Consider the following 11,487-nt stretch of genomic DNA (forward strand, 5'->3'; position numbering starts at 1 on the left):
TTAAGTATAAATTTAACAAAATAGGTATAAGACATGGATACCAAAAACTACAAAAATCACTGAAAGAAACTAGAGACCTAAATAAATGGAAAAATATACTATTAATAGGTTCATGAACTCAATATTGTGAAGATCTCAACTCTCCCAAAATTGATCTACGATTTCAATGTCATCCCAAGCACTAAGAAAACCAACAAAATTGACAATGAGGAAATAAAATCACTTCAAATGAAAATTAATTAATTTGCACAATCAAAAAACAACTTTAAAAGCAGTATTTAGGATCCTTCATCTAGTAAAAGAAAAAAGACTAAAATATTGTGAAATTAACACTGGTAAAAATGAAAATTGGCAGATATTTAAAAAGACTAAATGAGAATTTTGGAAAATTTAGTCGATTAAGTTAAAAATCCCAGTAGACGAGATAAATTTTAAATTATTAAGTACAAATTTAATATTGAAGAATTCTCTAAAAACAAGAAGTTTTTTTAATGTTAAAAAAAAAAACATTTAGGAGCCTCTCTGAACCTACTCTGGTTCAAGGGCTGCCTGATAAATTTAAAGAATAATAAATAAAGCTCTTAAGAAACATTGAGAATAAAAGCCCCAATACATATCTAATAGTACTGCCAGAAAGTAAGACAGGAGAGAACAGCAGAAAAACAATACTCAAAAATACGATAGCTAAGAATTTTCCAGAACTAAAGAAAACCTTAAATTAAATTCTCAAGTGGAAAGCATACACCCAGTGCAAAACAGAATAAACAAATAAATCCACAGCTCTGTACATCACAGTGTACTGAAATACATCAAGGATAAAGTGAAAATACATAATCATAGTGACAAATTTAATATATCTCCATTACAAACGGGTAGATTATACAGACAAAAAATTTAATATGGAATTGAATTTCAGAATAAGTAAGATTGACGTGATAATGACAGATAGAGCTGTATATCCAACAAATGAGATTATATATTAAGTAAGTAGAGAGCATTCACAACAACTGGATAAGCATCAGGACACAAAGGAAATAACAAAAATAATATCATACAGACCTTGTTCACTAGCTATGATGGTTAATTTTATCTATCTACTTCACCGGGTTAAGGGATACGCAAGTAGCTGGTAAACATTATTTCTTGGTGTGTCTGTGAGGATTATTCCATAAGAGATTAGTATTTGAATCAGCACACTGAGTAAAAAAGACCATCCTCACCAATGTGGGCAGGTATTATACCATCTGTGAAGAGCAAGGATAGAACAAAAGGGCAGATTAAGGGCAAATGTTTTCTCTCTCCTTGAGCTCGGACATCCATCTTTTCCTGCCCTTGGATAACAGAACTGCAGGTTCTCAACCCTTCAGACTCCAAGACTTACACCTGGTTCTCAGGTCTTTGTACTCAGATTGAATTACACCACTAAGCTTCTCTGGTTCTGCAGTTTGCAGACAGCTTGCAGGCAGCATATCATGGGACTACAAAGCCGTCATAATCAAGTGAGCCAATTCCTGTAATAAATTCCCTATTAAATAACTATATAGTATATCCCATTGGTTCTGTTTTTCTGGAGAACCCTAATACATGATCCCAATGCAATTAATTAAAATACCACAATAAAAGATAATATATATGTATATGTGTGGGTATGTATGTGTATATGTAGGGGGGAGAGTATAAGTATGGGAGAGTGTTACACACACATAAATCTTATGCATCTTAGAATTAAAACAAATCCTAGATAATTCATAAGCTAAAGTAGAAATCATAATAAAAATTATAAAATATTTAGAGCCAAATGATTTCAAAACATTATCAATACCTTTGAGATGCCAGTTAAATAGCAACTGGAAGCAAATCAAGTGTCTTAAAGGCAGACATTACAATGAGAAAAAGTATTGCAAATTGCAGAGGAGTGGTAAATACAAAATTCAGGATACCGATTAGCCAAAAAGAAGAAGGAAAAAGGAATTATACTAGGCAGAGATTTACAGGACACTTCACCCGGATGGGTACACAGGTGTTCATTAAATGTTACTCTGTAACTTCCTGTATGTCTGAAATATTTCAAAATAAATGTTTTAAAAATAAGTGAAAAAAAGTATTTGACTCATAAAGCTAAAATCTCTCTACAAATACAAATAAAAGATCCTAAATAAAAAATTAGCCAATCAAATCCAGCAAAATAGAGTAAAAAGTGTACATCCTGACTTAAAAGAATTTATTACAGGAATGGGAATAGCTCAACATCAAAAAGTATCATTGTTTTTATAGACTGAAAACAATATTATATAATAATTTCACTGGACTGAAAAAAAATCCACAATAACTCAACATTTGGGATTTTTTAAAATTAGAATAGAAGGCAACTTTATTAACTCAATAAATGAAAACCCTACAGCCAATATTCTATTAGGTTGAACTATATTTGAAATGGCTGAGGTTTTTTTATGTCAAAAAAAAAAGGCCCATTATCAGCAATTTCATAGGATTTGATCTAATCCTGGTGAAACTTCAGAAGCATAATTTAAAATCAGAAAAAAAGATAAAGATACCTACTTTGTTATCCCTAACATTAAACACTATACTAGGAATTCTAGCCATCAACATAAAGACAAGGCAAAAAAAAAAAAAAAAAAAAAGACAAAGGATTGTACTGCGGAAGTCAAAACTGTCTATTTTCAAACAACATGATTTTCCACATAAAAAATACAAGTAACTATTGAAATAATATGTTATTTCATGTTACTTAACGTTGCATTCAAAATTAAAATAAAAAATGTGCAAGCAACAAAGATATATACAAGAATGCCCCTAGGAGCACAATTTGTAATATCCCCAAACTAGAAACAACAAGAATGTCCATCAACAATAGAATGAATAAATAGTGGTATACTCATTTAAGAAGGGAAAAAAGGGCTATTGCCTCAAAAACCACAAGGATAAATTCTCACAAATTAGTTAGACATAAAAGAGTTCATACCATACAAAATAGATTATAGATAGATATAGCTAGATTTCAAAACTTCAAAATACATTGTGATAGAAGTCAAGATGTGGTTACCTTTGGGAAAGGAACGGGGTAGGTGAAGTGGCTGGGAGGGAGACAGCCCAATGGAGTGATCTGGGGTTCTGATAATATTCTAATTATTGGTGATTACACATTTATGATTTGTGTACTTTATGAATATATGCTATAGTTCCATAAAAACTTAATTTTAAAAATCAATAACACAATAAATATATACAAGTTTGTCAAGTAAAATAATCATTTTAAAAATCAATAGCATTCTTTACCAGAAACAAAAAAATTAGAAAATGAAAAACATGCAATACTAAAAAGAGCAAAAACAAAGTAAAATATAAACTTCAACTAGACGATCTTTGAAAATTATATTACATAAAACCAATAGAGGTTTAGTATCCAAAATATATTTAACAAGAAGAAGAAAACAAAAGACTACACTTTTAAAGGCAAAGGATATTGGTAGTCACAGAAAAGGAAACCTCTAGGATCCGAGATTGGAGTTAAGCAGCCACAATCCAAGGAATGCCTGGAACCATCAAAAACTGGAAGAGGCAAGGAAAGATTCTCCCCCAGAGCTTTTGAAAGGAGCACTGTTCTGCTGACACTTTTACTTTGTACTCTGGCCTCCAGAAATGTGAGGGAATAAATTTCTGTTGTTTTAAGCAACCACATTTGTGATAATTTGTTACGACAGTCCTAGAAAACTAACCAGATACCCTGAGACTCAATAGTTCCATTTCTAGATCTACTCCCTAGAGCACTGGGTCACCATTCTATAAGACCCCAAATCATCCTTTTACACAAATATTTTCAACTTACCTATACATATAACTAAACAATAAACCAATGTCCTAATTAAAGTTTGAAAAAATACAGAAATACTTTATAAGAAAATACATATTTCTAACATGTAAATGCTTGGGCAAGACTAAACTGGAAGATATATTTGCACCTATACACATAATCTATGTGAAATGGGCAGTTTCAAATGTGGGATGATAAATGTCCCATACTAGCAACTCGAACACCACAAGCAGCATTGCCATTGGTGCCATGATTTTCCAAAAAAAGTAAACTTAGCAGAGTGTCAAACCAAAGTGTACTGTTTCCTCAATTTACATGGCAATTGCATTACTGTAAAATGCGTTTTAAAAACCTTTTAAAAAGACTTTGTGTTTATAAAAAAAAAAAAGATAATTATCAATTGCTATTACATTATTAATCTCTAGTAATTATAAACAAGTTTTTCATCTACATATTCAATGTGACATTCAAGTCATGCAGGATACCAAACAATTAATATCACAGGACTCCCCAACCACTGTGACAAACAAAAGTAGTCCGGTCAATTTCTAAAATGCTCCCTAGGGTACACAATACACCCCTGAGAATCGCAGACACAATGATACTAGGAAATACGTGCAAATATATTCATTGAAACATTGTTTTGAATAATAAAAAAGCATTAACTACTAGTATTTAATAAAAAGTCCATTGAGAGGAACAAAAATTACATCACTGTTAATATAAACATATACTGTTTTATAATGACGAAGGAAATGAATTAGACCTGCAAGAATCAACACTGAAAAATCTCCAAAACAGTGAATTAGAAAAAGCAGGCTGCAGAAGGATACATACAAGTAAGATACTATTTGTGCAAAATTTAAAAACAAAACTACAGCATAGGTTATACACAGACATACACAAATACTTAATAATAAGTACAAAAATCTGAACAAATAGAATACAGTACAACTTCAGGATATTAGTTATCCTAAGGAAGGTAGTGAGGAAAACATGGTCAGGAAGAGGTAAAAGGTACAGAGGAGGCCTCAACTACATGCAACATTATATTTCTTAAAAACAAAAATCTGCAGCAAACATGTAAAATGTATCATTTGTTAAATGAGGGGTGGGGTATCAAAGGAGTCAGTATATTTTTTTCTACTAATTTGAACTATTTTATAGTTAAAATTTTTTAAAGTCTATATTCCAGCAAAATTTACTACCAACTATGGCTTAACTGTGACTGAGACACTACTCCACAGGAACCTGGATAAGGATCACAAAGATAAATGTTCAGGTGAGTAGTGACTGAAAGAACCCACATCTGTCGGCCACAATGCTATGATTAGTTTGAGTTAGGTAATGAGATGAAGTGAGAATTACATGCAATCCCAAATTGACACTATTACTTTACCTCCAATATCTTCCTTCTATTTTCCCAAATAAGCTCATATAAATTGAAATATTCAATATAAAAAGAAGAGATAAAGCAGCAATAATACTTCTTCCCATCAAAGATAAAATGTTTTAAAGATTTAAAGTGTAAGTGATGGAAAATATAATTCTTTTGATGCTCTTTAAAAACAAGTTACTTAGCATACCATATCATTCTCCAAAGATTCATTGAGAAAAGTCACACTTTCCTCTTAGCAATATATTTTCTCTCGTGTCATATGGCTCTGTTGGGCAACATAAAATGTTGTGTTATACATCCAAACCTTTCTATGTTTTTACTTTCATATTACTTAAGTATAACACAGATGAGATTACCACTAAAACAAAATTTCAGCAAAAAAATAAGCATGGAAGGGGTAGAGAAGAATAAGATTGCACACTTTCAACAGGTAATTAGAGATAACACCTAGTTTCCAGTTTATAAAAATTGGGAAAACACTGAATGTCACCACAAAAAGAAGAAAAAATCAGGCAATAATACAACATGAACTATTCTATATCTGAGTCAAGTATCTTCAAAAGGTAATGGCCACAAAAAGATTTTTACAAGAATGAATATTCATAGTAGTATTATCCAATAACCACCATAACCTGGAAACAAGCCAAACCACCATCAACAAGAGAATGGATAGCATCAGACTAAAAAGCTTCTGCACAGCAAAGAAAACAACCAACAGTAAAGAAAACATACACAATGGGAGAAAATCTGATAAGAGGTTAATATCCAAAATATGTAAGGACCCAAACAACTCAATAGCAAGAAAACAAAAAACCTAATTTTAAAAATGGGCAAGAGGTCTGACTAGGTATCTCAAACGGACAACAGGTGTATGAAAAGTTGCTCACCATCTCTAACCATCAAGGAAATGCAAATCAAAACTATAAGATATCCCCTCACACATGTTAGAATGACTACTATAATAAAGCCAAAAAATTGTTAAGTGTTGGAAAGAATGTGGAGAAAGGGGAACCCTTGTACACCATTGGTAGAAATGTAAATTAGAAGAGCCATAATAAAAAGTATATTTCCTTAAATAATTTTAAAAAAGAAAAATTTCCTCAAATAATTAAACTACCATATAATCCAGCAATCTCACTTCTGGGTATGTATCCAGAGGAAATCAGTATACGGAAGAGATCCACACTCTCATATTCATTGCAGCATTATTCACCATATTCATGATATGAAAGCAACCTAAATGTTCATCAGTGAATGAATGAATGAAGAAAATGTGGTAGGTGTGTGTGTGAGGGTATGTGTGTGTATACTATTCTGATTTCTATCACTATAGATTAGTTTGCCAGTACTTAAACTTCACATTGGAGCCACATAGTGTGTGATATTTAGTATCTGACTTCTTTTGCTCAGCATGTTCTTGAGATTCATCCATGTTGTTGGTCCTATCAGGAGTTCCTTTGAATTGTGGAGTAGTATTCTATTGTATGTGTATACTACAACATATTTATCCATTCTTTTTTGTCAAAATTTACATACATTTACACTGTACAAAGTGATGTTTTGCTACATGTATACGCACTGTGAAATGATTAATTCAAGCTAATTAACATTTCCATCACCTCATATACTTATTTCTCTCTGGAAAGCAATTCTGTCTGGAATGGACCTGAAAGGGGAACAAGGGAATTGCGAGGGGTGATGGAAGTGTTCTAAATCTTGATCTGGGTGATGGTGACATGAGTGTATGAATTGACCAAAACCAACTGAGGAAAAAAAGGGAACATAGTGGGAATAAAAAAAAAAAAAAAAACAGAACTGCTCTATATTAAAATGAACTACAAAGACTTATCAATCAAATGATTAAAGGCAACATATAAACCTTGACTGGATCCTGGTTTGAAAAAGTTAACTATGGAATCCATGTTTGGGACAACCAGAAACACTTGAATATGAACTAAGTATTAAGAATTTCTCATCAATTATCTTAGGCGTTATAATGGTATTGGGGTTATATGGAACAATCTCCTCATTTTTTAATTTTATTTATTTACTTATTTCAGAGACAGGGTCTCACCGTGTCGCCCAGGCTGAAGTGCAGGGCTATTCACAGGTGTGCTCACAGCACACTACAGCCTCAAACTCCTGGCCTGAAGCAATCCTCCTGCCTCAGTCCCCCGAGTAGCTGGAACTACAGGCACCTGTCATCATGCCCAGCTAATATCCTTATTTTTAGAAGACACACGCTGCAGTACTCACAGGTGGAGTATCATTATGTCAATTTTCTTTCAATTTTTAGCAAAAAAAAATTTTATACATAAACATACACACACATAGAGATAAATCAAATTAATGTACATGGTCATGGATTATAGGTCAGTATTCATTGAACTATTCTTCTAAGTACTCTGTATGTTTGAAAAATCTCATTTAACAAGTTGGGGAGAAAGATGCCAGTTTTAATAGATACCGAGTGATCTCCAGGACATACTGAAAGAAGAAAAGCGAGATGCAAAATGGTTTATATGCTACCTATTTCATAAAAACAGACATATATATCTATATATCTATATATCTATGTTGTGTGGTATGTGACAGACAGTTTGTGTATCTGTTTATATCAAAATCAGTAGAAATGGTTACTTAAAGCAGATGAGTATAGGTGGGAAATAGTTTTGAGCCTGAAAGCAACACTTCTCTGAGTATATCATTTTATACAGTCTTGAACTTGAACCATGTAAATGTAAAAGGAAATAGACAAGAAAAAACTAAAATCAAAATGAAGATGTTAAAAATATCTAGGGTCATATAACCTTTCTATTCAATCAAAGCCAAATTAATCAATCAATCAAACATGTTTAATTTGTATGTTTGCTAGTGGGGTTTTCTTTTTGGAGGGGGAGGGGGCGTTGTTTGTTTGCTCCTTCTGAGCATCAGAGCCATTTTAAAAGGCTTTTGTTGTTCAGAAATTCAGGAACATTTTGCAGATCTGCTTCTAAATAGTTGTGCAATCCTAGACAAATAATAGCCATGCTAAGCATCGATTTTTTTGGCTGTAAAAAGGGATTGAATTCAATGATTTCCATCTAAGATTTCTCGAAACTATAAAATTCTGTGACTTAAATGTTTGTTGGGGAAAAATATTATTTCCACCTGCATAGTTTTCTTTAGCTCTGATGAGTAACAAAGCTCCGTTATACAGTGAATTACAGAGTCATTCACTTTCTGCAATACAACTAATACTCAGGAGAAATGTAGCTATTCCTCTGACTCCTTCAAGCAGTAATCAGTTACAACAGAGTACTCTTCCTCTTAGAAAGTTTGTATTGGCAACGTTAGGGAAGCTACAGCCAGCCAGTCAGGCAGCTGCACTCACCAGACTGCTAAACACCATTAGTTGGCAGGAGGAGGAAGAAGCCAGTAACAAAACCTATTAAGGCTGAACTCTGAAGGAGTTTCACTAAACTTCAGAGGAGGTCGAGAAAGCTTCGTGCATTCCTCTTGCTAAACTAATTTTACTTTACAAAAAGTTGTCAAAAATGGCAGCTTTGGGAGGAAAACAAGTAAAGCTAGGAGTTTCCGAGAAAAATCTCTGCAGGCTTGAAGGTAAAGGGAGAGCCCAAGAAAATTTCTACTTCACCACTACTGCCTCACACTCTGCCCCACCCACACTTCCCTTCTTTAAGACCTAACAAAAGACCTAAAACAGTCCTGTGACTTCCCTAGGGGTTTAAGTTCTGTACTGCAGCAACCTCATTCTAACGTGAGGAAGGCCAGCCAAGAAAGGCGGGATGCTGCAAGCACGGGTTAAGTAGAGCCTGGCCAGCAGGGTGCACAGGAAGGAAATGCAGAGGGCTCCTGGCTGCAGCACCCAGGAGAGTAATGGTAAATATTTAAGCACCCTCAACCCCCAAGTTTTGCTAGGAGATCAAAGAGAAGACAACATATATAAGAAAACTTAGAGAGTAAGGAGTGAAAAGAGACCGAATGGTGAATTTTGGTTCCAAACTCCGTACAGGTCTGTGCCTGCAGGACTAAAATGGGGTGTGGAAAGGGTCTTGTGGGGATTTCCTCCAGAACAGATAAGCTGGAGTATTCCTCTGAACAGGAGAATGAGAGGGTTCTCTAAAGAATGCAGGGGAAGAAGTTCAAAACCCTTGGAAGTATTCTGAGATCAACAAGGGGGATAGAGTTTTCTCCTAGCATGGAGAGGTCCGGCCCCTTCACTGGATGAGTGGGGTCTCTGCCCCAGCTGGACTTCCACAGGAGGAGGGCGGAAAACATCCTCTTGAGCAAGTCTGGAGACTGCAGGGGTGGGGCTGTAAGTTTGGGGAAGGAAGAGCTTCCCTCATAAAGCTGACTGGGCCTTTCTTACAATGGCTGGCACAAAGTCGGAAGGGTCTGGGGACGGGAGGGGCCTGAAGTGATCTCTGAGGAGTTGGGTTTTTCCTGGAAGGCCCTGGGACGGAAGGCAAGGTACTTAGCGCAATGACACAATTCAGTTGTTGGGTGTGAAGATTCCCCTTTGAAGACAGAATAAAGAAAGGCCCCTTCATTAATGCGGGGTTTGAAACTGGTCCGAAGTGGTGTGCTTGCTGGGATTCGGGAGGAAATGCGACCCCCACCCCCATATTTGGGAAAGGCGGGGACAACAATTCTCTAAGAGAACTGGAGCCCAGAAGAAGAAGGAAAACAAAGCTCCCGCGCCGCGCACATACCCTCTCTCTCACTGGAAAGTTAGGAGCAAGGAAAGGAACTCTGAAGTGGTTTGGGAACGATCTGAAAGCGCGCAAGCTGGAAGTCGGGTTGAAGCCAGCGTAGCGGAGCAGGAGTCAGGCTTCTGCGTGGCCGGAGTGGAAGGGCGCTCATGAGTGCAAGGTGTGGCAGGACCGAGGGGGCGTGGGGTCGAAGCTCCCTAGGGACGATTCGGAGGGTGAAGGTGGTTTGGGGGTGATTCTGGGCTCTCGGAGGTGACCTGAGGGAGTCCCTGAGCCAATGCGCGAGGGTGGGAGGCGCTACCGGTACTCACTGAGCTGATCTCCAGCGCCAGGGCGCACTGCAGCGCCTTCACCTTCGGCATCCGTGCGGGGAGGGGCGGCGGGGAGTGACCCCAGCCACCGGCCTTAGTGAGGCGGGGAGACCTGGGGCTGGGCGGGGACGGGGAGGAGACGAGGTGGCGGCGGCGGTGGCAGCAGTGGCCCCCAGGCCGGGGCCCGCGGTCCAGCCTGGGTCCCGCCGGAGAAGCAGCTGAGCGCGGGGCGCAGACTCGTTGTCATGGCAGCTGGGGGGGCGGGGCCGGAAGAGAGGCCGCGCGGGGCGCTCCAGGGGCCACCCGCGCGGGGGCGAGCTCTGGAGGCGGGGCTTGACGAACGCCGAGCGAGGCGGAGCCGGGCAGGGGGCGGGGCTTCTGAAGGGGCGGGGTGAGGCAAGGCAGTTCTTCTGTGATGTCAAACTGCGCCCAAAGCCAGAGGAAAGGGAGCAGCTGTTTGTATGATGGGACAGTACTCAGTTCAGGGAGTTGGAGTTCCTGTAAGGCCGTCGGAGGGAAGCCCTGAGTTCCAATGTGGTGATGGCACCTTGGGCTAGTGGCGACCCACTGTGGCCTCAGTTTTCCCAACTGTAAGAGAATAATAATTATTAGACCTCCTATTTGAATTTCATGGTACAGTTTACAAAGCCAGCATGAGGATACTGGGAATTAGAGAAGAAACTTGACCAAATCAAATTCGGAACCAGGACTGGAACCCAGGCGCTCTCAAGTTAAACCTCAATTGCCTCCCTGAGGAGAGGGGCTTGAATCAGATCGTCCATACTCCTGGTCTCCTATTCTGTGATTCTCTTTGTTAGCGCGTTCCCTTTTCCCTTCAAGTTTTCCTGTCTAAATCACCCGTGTATGCATCTTAATGCATATTGCTTAAGTGGAACCGTCAATGAGGGGCCAAAAATAAGTCCAGCTGTGAAGGGCCTGGCAATAGACCATCAAAGATAAAAAGAACCTAAGAGATTGCCCAATCCAATCATGCTAAAAATCATTTGTATTGCAAAATACATTATACATGCAGAAGTGTATAAAACACGTTTATCTTAATAATAATGTGAACAGTACCTGTACAACTACCACCAGGTTAAGAAATAAAACATTACCAGCACCTGAAAAATGCCCCCAACGATTACATTGCCTTTCTTGCCCTGGAAGTAACCACTATCCTGACTTTTGTTGCAATAATTCTCTTCCTTTTGCCATTCATGTATGCATTTC

At 37.5% G+C, this 11,487-nt stretch overlaps 1 protein-coding gene across 1 annotated transcript in view; it reads right to left on the reverse strand.

Annotated features, from left to right (window-relative positions):
• Positions 1-10,508, reverse strand: part of SPATA6 (spermatogenesis associated 6) — a 176,806-nt gene extending 166,298 nt beyond the window's left edge. Inside the window, exon 1 of the mRNA XM_025369904.1 lies at positions 10,258-10,508. Within this exon, the coding sequence (XP_025225689.1) occupies positions 10,258-10,308 (51 nt within the window). The 5' untranslated portion in view covers positions 10,309-10,508. The remainder of the gene's footprint in view (positions 1-10,257) is intronic.
• Between the last annotated feature and the right edge of the window lie 979 nt (positions 10,509-11,487).

Source organism: Theropithecus gelada, chromosome 1, assembly GCF_003255815.1.
Source record: "Theropithecus gelada isolate Dixy chromosome 1, Tgel_1.0, whole genome shotgun sequence".
Taxonomy (NCBI): domain Eukaryota; kingdom Metazoa; phylum Chordata; class Mammalia; order Primates; family Cercopithecidae; genus Theropithecus; species Theropithecus gelada.